At 54.8% G+C, this 12,795-nt stretch overlaps 1 protein-coding gene across 2 annotated transcripts in view; it reads right to left on the reverse strand.

The window, feature by feature from the left end:
- Positions 1-969: 969 nt before the first annotated feature.
- The window catches only part of LOC133339254 (general vesicular transport factor p115-like), a 30,039-nt gene continuing 18,213 nt past the window's right edge, over positions 970-12,795 (reverse strand). For both annotated transcript variants that reach the window (XM_061547400.1, XM_061547399.1), the window contains 10 exons: positions 11,736-11,854; positions 11,059-11,240; positions 10,516-10,637; positions 9,958-10,096; positions 8,966-9,144; positions 8,233-8,289; positions 7,401-7,499; positions 4,570-4,704; positions 2,125-2,328; positions 970-1,300 (listed from right to left, as the gene is read on the reverse strand). In XM_061547400.1, coding sequence (XP_061403384.1) covers positions 1,205-1,300; positions 2,125-2,328; positions 4,570-4,704; positions 7,401-7,499; positions 8,233-8,289; positions 8,966-9,144; positions 9,958-10,096; positions 10,516-10,637; positions 11,059-11,240; positions 11,736-11,854 — 1,332 coding nt within the window. In that variant the 3' untranslated portion in view covers positions 970-1,204. The remainder of the gene's footprint in view (positions 1,301-2,124; positions 2,329-4,569; positions 4,705-7,400; positions 7,500-8,232; positions 8,290-8,965; positions 9,145-9,957; positions 10,097-10,515; positions 10,638-11,058; positions 11,241-11,735; positions 11,855-12,795) is intronic.

A 12,795-nucleotide genomic window follows, 5' to 3' on the forward strand; every position in this document is an offset into this window, starting at 1 on the left:
GTCACAGCCCTTGAGCCCAACTCCATCCCTGTCCCTCGACCGGGACCCCAACTCCAAACCCTAACGTTAACCCCACCCCTACGCATAATCCCTAACCCAAACGCTAGCGCCGAAACTTACCCAGAATTCTATCCATAATTTCAACAATTCTAAATGCAAGTTCCAACCCGATCCAATGCGAAGCTCGGGCACTGTCCCAACGCTACATCAAAACCACAACCCTATCCTTCATCCTAAGCCTAACCACACCCTGCTAAAACAACTCGCATAATGCTTGACACTCACCAATCCCTTGTTCCCGTGCCCATGAACTCCGGGGGAGGGGACGGGGGGGGGGTCAACCCCCCCCACCACACACCGCCGCTCTCGACTTTTGGCTTTCACCGCTGTCGAGAGACCTCCACCGGACAAGCGGAGTTTCCCCCGTCGCTCGCAACCACAGCGCGCACAGCTCGCGGCCTGGCGACGGTGCGCTGGGGCAGTGGCAGCGCACCCACGCAGCAGCAAGTGCCAGCACGCCCCTCTTCGGTACGCACAGCGTCGTCTCTCTAGTAGAGTATACTTTGTATACATGGCAGCACATTGTCGCCGCTACCGCCAGCCCCCGCCGCCGTCGTCCATCATCATCGGTCACTCGTGAACACCATATGGACAATCTCGCCCACGGAACACTCCTATTGCTCTATTGGTTTTGCGAACTAACCACCCTGCGGGAGGCATCTCGGCGCCGGGCAACGGTGGCGGGGAGGGCAACGGCGATTGGGAGGGATGGGTGCGGCGACTAAAGGGACAACCCTGGGGTGACCCCCACTAGGGGGCCGGCCCCCCTCCGCACATCTCCGCCCCCCCCCCCCTCTCCCAACCCTCACCCCTGTCCGCTCCACGCCGCGGTTTTCTTCACGAGGGTGGACGTTACCGGCGCCCGCGCGTCGTCGCCCTCTCGCTTCGAAGCGGAGCAGGGAGATTGAAGACAAAGGTGGGGGGGTGGGGGAGGGTGGGAGATTAGAGTTGGAGATGAAGGTAAGGGAGCGAGCGGAAGATTAAGGCGGGGAGTGGGACGTCGAAGGCAGGGGGCTGGGAAGCGAGAGGAAGGTGGCTGGGGGATGTGCGACGTCCTCCTGGTCACGGTTGCACCGTCGCTCCTCTCTCTCCGTGTGTGTGGGGCGGGGTCGCCGGCGACGCGGCACCGTGCAGCTCGACCTCTCTACTCATCCGGGGAGTCGGCCCCCGCACCCTCGTCGTCTCCGCCCTCCGAGATGTCGTCATCTTCATCGTCGTCGTCGTCCTCGTCGTTCTCCACCTGCCACGGCAAGCGCACGCGGTTCACGGCGACTCGGCACAACGAGCCACGGTCGCCACGACAACTCGGTGTACCGAAGTGTCCCACGACACCACGCTTGGCGCGTGTCGGTGAACTCGGCCGAATGTGCCACCGTTAATTCTAGATTTGAAGCTTTCGTGAGTGCAAGGATTCATATTCTTAGGTTTTTTCGGTAAAGTCACGTAGGTAAAAAATTCAAATTAATAAAGTAAAATAAAAATAAAATTAAAATCATGACGTTTCGGAGGCAACACAAGCTTCCATCTTCAGGTGGAACAGTCACAGCACGATAGCTGTATCAATACAGCTATCAATACAGCTATCAATACAGCTATCGTGCTGTGACTATTCCACCTGAAGACGGAAGCTTGTGTTGCCTCCGAAACGTCGTGATTTTTATTTATTTTTATTTTACTTTTATTAATTTACATTTTTTACCTACGTGACTTCATCGAAAAAAACCTAAGAATGTGCCACCGTTAGTCACGTCGGTGCGCCACAACGCACGTGCCACAAGCACCGACCCGGCATCAACACAGTTTGTGCCGCAGAGCCCGTGTCGTGGCACGTGGAACCCCCACACTTCCCACAGAGCCACGTGTCACAGTTTCAAAGTTGATGTCGCGTGACCAGGTGCCGACTCAAGAGAGAGCATGACATGGGCCACTCAAACTACCAGAGCGAAACAAACAACATAAAGTACAAAGCAAAAATGAAGCCAGACGCGAATCGGTGCCAAAACACAGCTGCGTCACGCGCCGTTGCGTTTGCGGTATTTGCGGCGCGTGCGCTACGCGTCTCACCGCGTGTCCCAGCTCGCGCAGGCGGCCCTTGAGCGCGATGATCTTCTGGTCCTGGTCGGCGAGCAGCACCAGCAGGTCGTCCTGCTCCTTCCTCGTGTCGCCCGCCTCCTTGTTGAGGCGCACCACCTCCTGGCGCAGGCGCGCGGTCTCGCCCGCGCTCTCCGCCAGCGCCAGCTTCTCCTCCGTGAGCAGCCGCACCGTGTCCTGGGCAGAGACGCAGCCAACGTCACCACGACCGTCACCACCACCAGCAGCACGTTCGTAGCGATCAACAACATCTTCTTGGTTCTTTCGGTAAAGTCACGTAGAAGGGAAATAATAAAATAATACAAATAAAACATAATAATTCTCACGACGTTTCGGCCACAACGCAAGCAGCCGTCCTCAGGTGAAGTACAGGTCTGCCGGAAAGACAGCGTCTGAATGAAACACCACCAGGCTTGGAGCGTATATTTAAGCTGGGTTGGAGGGGGAAGAGCGCCTTGACAAAATAATTTGCATATCAAGAGGACTTTAGCAGACCTTTCCGACAGACCTGTTCTTCACCTGAGGACGGCTGCTTGCGTTGTGGCCGAAATGTCGTGAGAATTATTTTATAATGTTTTATTTGTATTATTTTATTATTTCCCTTCTACGTGACTTTACCGAAAGAACCAAGAAGATGAATCCCTGCAGTCACGGAAGCTTTAAATCGAAATCAACATTGTCATCACCACCACCATCACCAAATCGACCGCCATGACCACCACGAACACCACGACCATCATCAACTCCATGAGCACTTTTATCACCAAACGACGACCATCATCACCGTGGCAACCACCTTCACGCCCGTCACCACCACCATTCGTGATTAGCAATAGATAAGCGGACAATGCTCCTCTTTCACATGCATATCCCTGCACGTGAAACATCTGAAGATCTTTTCTTTAATCATCCCATCAGTGGCACGGCCTTCTGGGAGTGCATACATTTCAGCAGTAATGGTTGAACACAAGCACAACCCTGGACTGTATTTGGACACACGGTCTCATGCGTCAGGGACGCTTGAGCCACCACTTGTGAACTGCCAGAAATCCATAGGAAAGGGCGCCGCTCCCCACCTCTCTGCCAGATCTACTGTCCTCCCATCATCATCATGACCCGTGGACAGACAGCCCGGAGGTGTCCACGTCACATTTCGTCATCTGCCTTGTGCCAATATGCTCAAGTAGCGCCACATCTCTCTGGCACCGATTCTCTTTTTGTCGTCGTCAAGCCGTTCTCAGCGAGGTCTTTCCCCCCCCCCTCTCTCGTTCCAGTTCCTTACATTTTTCCGGACACCACACCTCTTAATTTTTCTGTAGCTGTCCATCCGACGTCTGTGTCAAAATACCCAATGTCCGATACTCTTTTCGTTAAAGTCACGTAGGTAAAAAATTTAAATAAGTTAAATCACGACGTTTCGGGCACAACACAAGTGTCCTTCTTCAGGAGGGGACAACTTAGCGAAAGCACAACCGCTTAAGTGTTTCTCTGAAGCGTCGCGATTTTATTTATTTTAATTTTTTACCTTCGTGACTTTACCGAAAAAAAACAAAGAGTATGAATCCTTGCAGTCACGAAAACTTCAAATCTAGACCCAATGTCCGAGTTCAGACGCAAAATATGGTCATCATCATCATCCTCATCCTCAACCTCATCATCATCCTCATCATCATCAACATCATCATCATCCTCATCATCATCATCCTCATCATCATCATCATCCTCATCATCCTCATCATCATCAACATCCTCATCATCATCCTCATCATCATCATCATCCTCATCATCATCCTCATCAACATCCTCATCATCATCATCCTCATCATCATCCTCATCACATCCTCATCATCATCCTCATCATCATCATCCTCATCATCATCATCCTCATCATCATCATCATCATCATCCTCATCATCATCATCCTCATCATCATCATCCTCATCATCACCTCATCATCATCCTCATCATCATCCTCATCATCATCATCCTCATCATCTTCATCATCATCCTCATCATCATCCTCATCATCATCACCCTCATCATCAACCTCATCATCATCCTCATCATCATCCTCATCATCAACCTCATCATCATCATCAACCTCATCATCATCCTCATCATCATCCTCATCATCAACCTCATCATCATCCTCATCATCAACCTCATCATCATCCTCATCATCATCATCCTCATCATCATCATCCTCATCATCCTCATCATCATCCTCATCATCATCCTCATCATCATCCTCATCATCATCACCCTCATCATCAACCTCATCATCATCTTCATCATCATCCTCATCATCATCATCATCCTCATCATCATCATGGTCGTCCACGAGAAAGCTGTGCGCGACGGGCACCCTGCCGCTGCCGGCGCCGGCTGCGCCAGGCGGCGCCAGGCGGTGCCCCCCACCTGGAGCTGCTCGTGCTCCTGCTCGAGAGCGGAGGCGCGCGACTCCAGCTCCTCCAGCTTCGCCGCGGCGCCACCACTCGCCGCGTCGCCGTCGCCAGGGGCCAGCGCCAGTCCGGGGGCAAACGCCCGCGCATCCTGCGGGGTGTGGGGGGGGGGTACGGGGGGGTAGGGGGGCACAGGGGGGTGGGGGGGGGAGTACGGGGGGGTGGGGGGGGCGGAGAACACCAGAGGCATGAGGAGTGGCGCAGGTGGTCAGTTCCGTAGCCTCTACAGGCGCCATGAAGAGCGAGGACGTGTCTCATCTATCGACACGCTCAACCATGGCCTCTAGATGAGGCTCGGGGACTCTACGTGAGTCTATGGATCTCTATGTGAGTCTGTGGGTCTCTATGTAAATCTGTGCGTCTCTGTGTGAATCTGTGCGAGTCTGTGAGCCTCTATGTGAATCTGTGCATCTCTGTGTGAATCTGTAGTTCTCTGTGCGAGTCTGTGGGTCTCTGTGCGAGTCTGTAGGTCTCTGTACGAGTCTGTGGGTCTCTCTATGTAAATCTGTGGGTCTCTATGTAAATATGAGGGTCTCTCTATGTGAATTTGTGGGTCTCTGTGCGAGTCTGTGGGTCTCTGTGCGAGTCTGTGGGTCTCTGTGCGAGTCTGTGGGTCTCTGTGCGAGTCTGTGGTCTCTGTGCGAGCTGGGGTCTCTGTGGGTCTTGGGTCTCTGTGCGAGTCTGTGGGTCTCTGTGCGAGTCTGTGGGTCTCTGTGCGAGTCTGTGGGTCTCTGTGCGAGTCTGTGGGTCTCTGTGCGAGTCTGGGTCTCTGTGCGAGTCTGCGGGTCTCTGTGCGAGTCTGTGGGTCTCTGTGCGAGTCTGGGGTCTCTGTGGTGGTCTCTGTGCGAGTCTGTGGGTCTCTGTGGCGAGTCTGTGGGCTCTCTGTGCGAGTCTGTGGGTCTCTGTGGCGAGTCTGTGGGTCTCTGTGGCGAGTCTGTGGGTCTCTGTGGCGAGTCTGTGGGTCTCTGTGGCGAGTCTGTGGGTCTCTGTGGCGAGTCTGTGGGTCTCTGTGGCGAGTCTGTGGGTCTCTGTGCGAGTCTGTGGGTCTCTGTGCGAGTCTGTGGGTCTCTGTGCGAGTCTGTGGGTCTCTGTGCGAGTCTGTGGGTCTCTGTGCGAGTCTGTGGGTCTCTGTGCGAGTCTGTGGGTCTCTGTGCGAGTCTGTGGGTCTCTGTGCGAGTCTGTGGGTCTCTGTGCGAGTCTGTGGGTCTCTGTGCGAGTCTGTGGGTCTCTGTGCGAGTCTGTGGGTCTCTGTGCGAGTCTGTGGGTCTCTGTGCGAGTCTGTGGGTCTCTGTGCGAGTCTGTGGGTCTCTGTGCGAGTCTGTGGGTCTCTGTGCGAGTCTGTGGGTCTCTGTGCGAGTCTGTGGGTCTCTGTGCGAGTCTGTGGGTCTCCATGTGAACGTGTGAGTCACATCTCGAGACTGCACAGTAACACCGAACGTGTGCATTGTCCAGCGCGAGCAAGCCAGGCAGTGAGGCAGAGGACAGGAGGAAGGTCCTGAGCCTGGACTTGCACCGGGGCAGGGAGTCTACCACAGCACGGATGGCTGGGGCAAAGGGAGCTTCAGACGAGCCAGCATAGGAGAATGAGCGACCTACCAATGAGTAGAGTGAAATGAGAGATAGGGGAGTGTGTGGAGGGGAGTAGTGGGAAGAGAGGTAGGAGAGTGTGTGGAGGGGAGTAGTGGGATGAGTGGTAGGAGAGTGTGTGGAGCGGAGTAGAGTGAGATGAGAGGTAGGAGAGTGTGTGGAGGGGAGTAGAGTGAGATGAGAGGTAGGAGAGAGCGTGGAGGGGAGTAGTGGGATGAGGGGTAGGGGAGTGTGTGGAGGGGAGTAGGATGAGAGGTAGGGGAATGTGTGGAGGGGAGTGGAGTGGGATGAGAGGTAGGAGAGTGCGTGGAGGGGGAGTGGAGTGGGATGAGAGGTAGGAGAGTGAGTGGTGGGGAGTAGAGTGAGATGAGAGGTAGGAGAGTGTGTGGAGGGGAGTGGAGTGGGATGAGAGGTAGGAGAGTGCGTGGAGTGGAGTGGGATGAGAGGTAGGAGAGTGAGTGGTGGGGAGTAGAGTGAGATGAGAGGTAGGAGAGTGTGTGGAGGGGAGTGGAGTGGGATGAGAGGTAGGAGAGTGCGTGGAGTGGAGTGGGATGAGAGGTAGGAGAGTGAGTGGTGGGGAGTAGAGTGAGATGAGAGGTAGGAGAGTGTGTGGAGGGGAGTGGAGTGGGATGAGAGGTAGGAGAGTGCGTGGAGGGGAGTAGAGTGAGATGAGAGGTAGGAGAGTGTGTGGAGGGGAGTAGAGTGAGATGAGAGGTAGGGGAGTGTGTGGAGGGGAGTAGAGTGATATGAGAGGTAGGAGAGTGCGTGGAAGGGAGTGGAGTGGGATCAGAGATAGGAGCGTGAGTGGTGGGGAGTAGAGTGAGATGAGAGGTAGGGGAGTGTGTGGAGGGGAGTGAGATGAGAGGTAGGAGAGTGCGTGGAGGGGAGTGGGATGAGAGGTAGGGGAGTGTGTGGGAGGGGAGTAGAGCGATATGAGAGGTAGGAAAGTGTGGAGGGGAGTGGAGTGGGATGAGAGGTAGGAGAGTGTGTGTAGGGGAGTACGGTGGGATGAGAGGACGCTCCGCAGGGGCAAATCAATAGCGGATCCTGAAGTTGGCAACTGCGATTTTGAAACACTGGTCATGAAGGTGGGTGGTGAATGTGGTGAGGGTCGAGGTGGTGAGGGTGACGATGGTGGATGCGGAGGTGGATTCGGAGGCGGATTCGGAGGCAGTGGATACGGTGACGTTGTGGACATACTGCGGCTTGAAGTCGCTCCTGCAGGTCACTCCGCTCGCCCTTCAGCTGCTCCAGCTCCTTCTCCTGGGCCGACACCCGGCTCCTTAGGGCCTCCACCTCCTGTGGTCCCACCACACCAAGTGACACCACCACACACCGGTGACACCACCACACACACCACGACACAGCGGTGACACCACCACACACACCACCACGACACACTGGTGATACCACCACACACACCACGACACACAGCGGTGACACCACCACACACACCACCACGACACACTGGTGATACCACCACACACACCACCACACAGCGGTGACACCACCACACACACCACCACACCAAGTGACACCACCACACACACCACGACACAGCGGTGACACCACACACACACAAGACCTCACAGCGGTGATACCACCACATACAACACACCAAGTGACACCACCACACAGCAGTGACACCAGGAGAGTAGAGTGGGATGAGCGGTGATACAAACACACACAAGACCTCACAGCGGTGATACCACCACATAGACAAAACCTCACAGCGGTGATACCACCACACCACACCACGACACACCGGTGATACCACACACACACCACCACACAGCAGTAACACCACCACACACACGTGACGTCACAACGTCCCGCAGACTGCAGCATCGTCACCACGACCGACGACCGCTGCTGCGGATCGCTTTGGTCGGCAGCTTGCCGTTAGCGCTCGGTACGTCGCCTGGCGTCGGCCCAAGGGGGAGAAGTGGGAGAGGGGGAAGGAGGGGAGAGGTGGGAGAGGGAGGAGGGGGGGATGACCAGCAATGGCGCCTGGCAGGCCCTGCCGTGGTACCTGGTCGCTGGGGGCGTCCGCGTGGTCGCTGGCTCCCGACACAGCGACCCCCGACTTCTGCCGAACACGACACGAACGGTGTGTGGAGGGGGGAGGGGGTGGGGGGTGACAGGCAAAGGCGTGAGTGTCCACATGCGGGTCGAGGTGTTGGCGTTGTGGTTTACTCACGTGCGTGCGTGAGTTTATATGTGTGTGTGTGTGCGTGCGCACAGGTGGCGCATCTGCCTGTCATCTCAGTAAGTCAACTCATGGCACCCGGGTCTGTCCCGTGAGCTCCTGCCAGCGGGCGTTCGACACTAACACGTGGCCTGAAAGTGCACATAGCCAGGCACAAGCGCCGTGGTCTTTCCGACAGGTCTGTCTTTCCGACAGACCTGTTCTTCACCTGAGGACGGCTGCTTGCGTTGTGGCCGAAACGCGTGAGAATTGTTTTTTATAATGTTTTATTTTTATTATTTTATTATTTCCCTTCTACGTGACTTTACCGAAAGAACCAAGAAGATGAATCCCTGCAGTCACGAAAGCTTTAAATCGAGAGCCTTCCATACTAACCTGGTGCTGCGTGTAAACATCAACATTGGGGAATCAATGGCGGCTGGGCGTGTGGCTGGCCACCCACCCCATCGTGTGCCATGCCGGCCTTAATAGGCGCTCGCAAACAGCACTTGCTCCTACAGTTTGTTCAGGCTACAAGGGGGATCTTTGTCTTTGTGTGTGTGCGCAGGCGAGTCACCAGCGCGCTGAGCTGTGCCTCCCTCTCGGCGAGCAGGCCGAGGGCGTGAGCGGCACGCGTCCTCTGCTCCTCCAGCTCGGCGCGCAGCCTCTGCAGCTGCTCGGCGGCCTCGTCCCCGTCGGCCCCGGCGGCGCCCAGCCCGTTCACCTCCACGTGAGCGGCCTGCGGCCCGTCCTTGCCTGCCCGGCGCAGCCAACAGCAACGTCAACACTCGTCGGCAGAGGCCTTGCGCGTGTGTGCCTTTGTGCGTGCGTGCTTTTGTGCCTGTGTGCCTTTGTGCGTGTGTGCTTTTGTGCGTGTGTGCCTTTGTGCGTGCGTGCCGTGTACGTACGCGTTCGCGAAGCGGTCAGCGCGCCGCGCTCTGCTGACTCGATTCCTGCTCATGGCCACCAACGCCAGTGACGATTATCTGAACCGGTTGACTCGGCTTAAAATGAGCACCTGGCGGTGTGTAAACATCTCCATTCGGGAGACAAAGGCGGTCGGGCGTGGTGCTGGCCACCCACCCCCTCGCGCGCAGTGCCGGCCTTCATAGGTGCTCGCGAACACCACTTGCCCCAAAAGTCTGTTAAGACTTTAAAGGGGATCTCTGTGCTATCTTGTATGCCTATTGGCATCTGGCAGTAATGAATTATCAGTCGGTGGTCTCAGTTAGCCAACCCATGGTACCTGGGTCTGTCCGGTTACCTCCTCCTGCCAGCGAGCCTTTGACATCTCATGTGGCCTCAAAGTGCACTTAGCCTGGCACAAGTGCTGTGGTGATATGCCACCACCACCACTTAGCGGCGAATGGCGACTGTTGTTGTTTGTTCTTAACCCTTTCCAACGAATGTTCAACGCGTTGAAACATAAGCACCTCCGATTAGCACGGTTGGCTACATACAGTGCGATAGAAGTTCAATATACATACATAGATTAGCTCCGTCTGTCTGTCCGTCCGTCCGTCCGTCCCCTTTGTCTTGGTGTGCCCTGTGCGTGCGAGTGGGCCTTACCGGCCTGAACCTTGAGCAGGTTGTACTGGTCCTTGAGCTGCTGCACGTGCGCTGCCTGCTGGCTCACGGTGGCCTGTGCCTGCTCCAGCTGCATGCCCAGCGACGCCACCTGTTTCTTCAACTCCCCAATCTGAGTGTCCTGTACCACGCGCATCATACACCACCACCACCACGCGCGTCATACACCTCCACCACGTGCCTCACGTAACACCGCCTCCACCCCGCGCGTCACGTACCACCACGTGCGTGTCACGATGCCCCACCACCGCGCCGAACAAAGTGTCCTGTAAAACCCCACCGATACCACCGTGCGTGTCACGTAATATTATTTACCACCGTGGCCAAATCAATACCGATACACGTGCGAGTCTACCATCGCCCGATCCGAGCGTCCCGTACACCGATACCAGTACAGATCACGAGCTACCACACCCTCCCACCCCTCCCACAAATCCGAGTGTCCAGTACACGGGACAGCGCCACACATCGTTCTGCCACCACCGAGCCTCCTCGCGCAACCACCCCAGTCCACACGCAGAGGTGGGCAGAGCCTCTCACCTGCTCGCGAATGAGCTCCTTGTACTGCGCCATGACGCTGTCGTGCTGCTGCATGGCCTTGTGCACCTCCTCCTCCTTGCGGTCCTCCTCCGCTGACTTCTGCACGGCCTTCACGATGGAGCCTGGGTTTGCCACACGCGCGGCGGGAGGGAGGGGGCGGGGGCGCAGTGAAGGGCGGTCTTGTCACAACCCCGCCACCCGCTCAAACAAACCGACGGACGGAGAAGGTGACAGACGGATGGGCAGTCGAGCTGACAGATGGACTACTGGAGAGATGGAGGAGACAATGCTGGCTTACAAGTGTGAGCATGAAGGTAAGAGAGGAAGAGAGGGCAGGTTGGAAGGCAGGCATACAGACAGGTAGAGAGACAGTGACAGGCAGACATATTTAAGAACAGATGAATCAACGCAGAGACCGACTGTCATCTTCTCTGCCTCTTTTCATCTGTCCGAGAGACACAGACCGACAAACACACATGTAGACACGCAGACAGACAGATGAACAGATGGAGATGTGGACAGGCAGACAGGCGGACAACCCACCCTCAATCTCGCGGACCATCTGCGTGAACTCGTGGTCGAAGAACACCTGCTCGGGCCCGGGGAACGCCGGCTGGGGCTTCTGCGACGCCTTGGAGTAGAGGTCGTGCTTGGAGACGGCCGACAGCTTCTCCAGGAAATTCTCCTTGCCGATTCGCTTCTCCACAAGCTGCTTCAGCTTCGGCCTGAGCCATCCGCAGCCAGCGGGTTAAGGGCAGGGGGGCGGGGGGGGCAAAGGAGGTCCCACGCGGAGTGAGGTCGGGATGAGGCACAGGTCACAACAAAGGTGTAACACACTGATAAGGGGGTGGGCATGGATATCCTCCGGGTTCTCCGGTTTTCCTCCCATAGTTAGCAAAAAAATATATAAACACATGCTATGTATAGTAATAGGTTTTTACCCTTTCAACTGGTACAAAAACTGACACCTTTGACACATTTTGTACCAGTTGAAAGGGTAAAAACCTATTACTATATTTTGCCACTGGTAAAGGAGGTCTCATAGTGTACATGCTATGTAACCAGTATTTGCTAAAAACATCCCAATTACTGAAAAATTACTTATAAAAAATTACTCAATTGGGATTACGCGCAACAGCAGCAGCAGCAACGTCCCGCTCCCTACTGTGAAACACTTAATGAGTCTTGAGACTCGGTGAGGCCTTCCCGGGCAGCGGCACCTCGTGTGGCTGTCGAGAGAGTTGTCGTTGTAGAAGATGCAGATGCCAATGAGCAGCGCCGACAAACCCTGCACCAGCTGCTCCTCCTCGCCCAGGTTCTCAGAGATCTGTCCCGTGAGCTGCAGCGTGCGCCGTCAAGGGTCAGCGCGAAGACCAGCGGCGCAACGACGGCGAAGTGTCCAACTGTCTGTCTATATTCTTAGGTTTTTTCGGTAAAGTCACGTAGGTAAAACATTAAAATTAATAAAAGTAAAATAAAATAAAAATCACGTTTCGGAGGCAACACAAGCTTCCGTCTTCAGGTGGAACCATCACAGCCCGACAGCTGTATCAAGTAAATGAGAGATTACAGGAGATACCACTCCGTATATATAATGGTCTCAAACCGCACCTTACCATAATAATAGAGTGGGCCATTCCTGCGCCTTCCCCCTTCCCCCTCCCCTCAACCATTATATATACGGAGTGGTATCTCCTGTAATCTCTCATTTACTTGATACAGCTGTCGGGCTGTGACGGTTCCACCTGAAGACGGAAGCTTGTGTTGCCTCCGAAACGTCGTGATTTTTATTTTATTTTACTTTTATTAATTTTAATGTTTTACCTACGTGACTTTACCAAAAAAACCTAAGAATATGAAGCTTGCAGTCACGAAAGCTTCAAATCTAGAACTGTCTGTCTGTCTTCATAATCAACGTTTTTGGGTTTAGATCGCGTTATGTATAAATGTGTCGTAACCCTCCACCACCCGACACGGCCAATCAGTAAAAAAGTGTCATGTTCACAAAAGACAAATAGTTCACTGCTTTAGCCCACCGGTGTGTTGAAGCGTGAAACCACAACATTTACAATTTTTGAGTAGTACGACGTTTCGCTGGTAATTGCATCCAGCATCATAGGGCAATTCACCAGAATGGTGAGGCTCTGCTCTGGCTCTGGCGAATTGCCCGATGATGCTGGATGTAATTACCAGCGAAACGTCGTACTCAAAAATGTAAATGTTGTGGTTTCACGCTTCAACACACCGGTGGGCTAAAGCAGTGAACTATTTGTCTTTTGT

This window comes from Lethenteron reissneri, unplaced genomic scaffold (genome assembly GCF_015708825.2).
Source record: "Lethenteron reissneri isolate LAM-NWPU_2019-01 unplaced genomic scaffold, ASM1570882v1 scaffold_1704, whole genome shotgun sequence".
NCBI classification, from domain to species: domain Eukaryota; kingdom Metazoa; phylum Chordata; class Hyperoartia; order Petromyzontiformes; family Petromyzontidae; genus Lethenteron; species Lethenteron reissneri.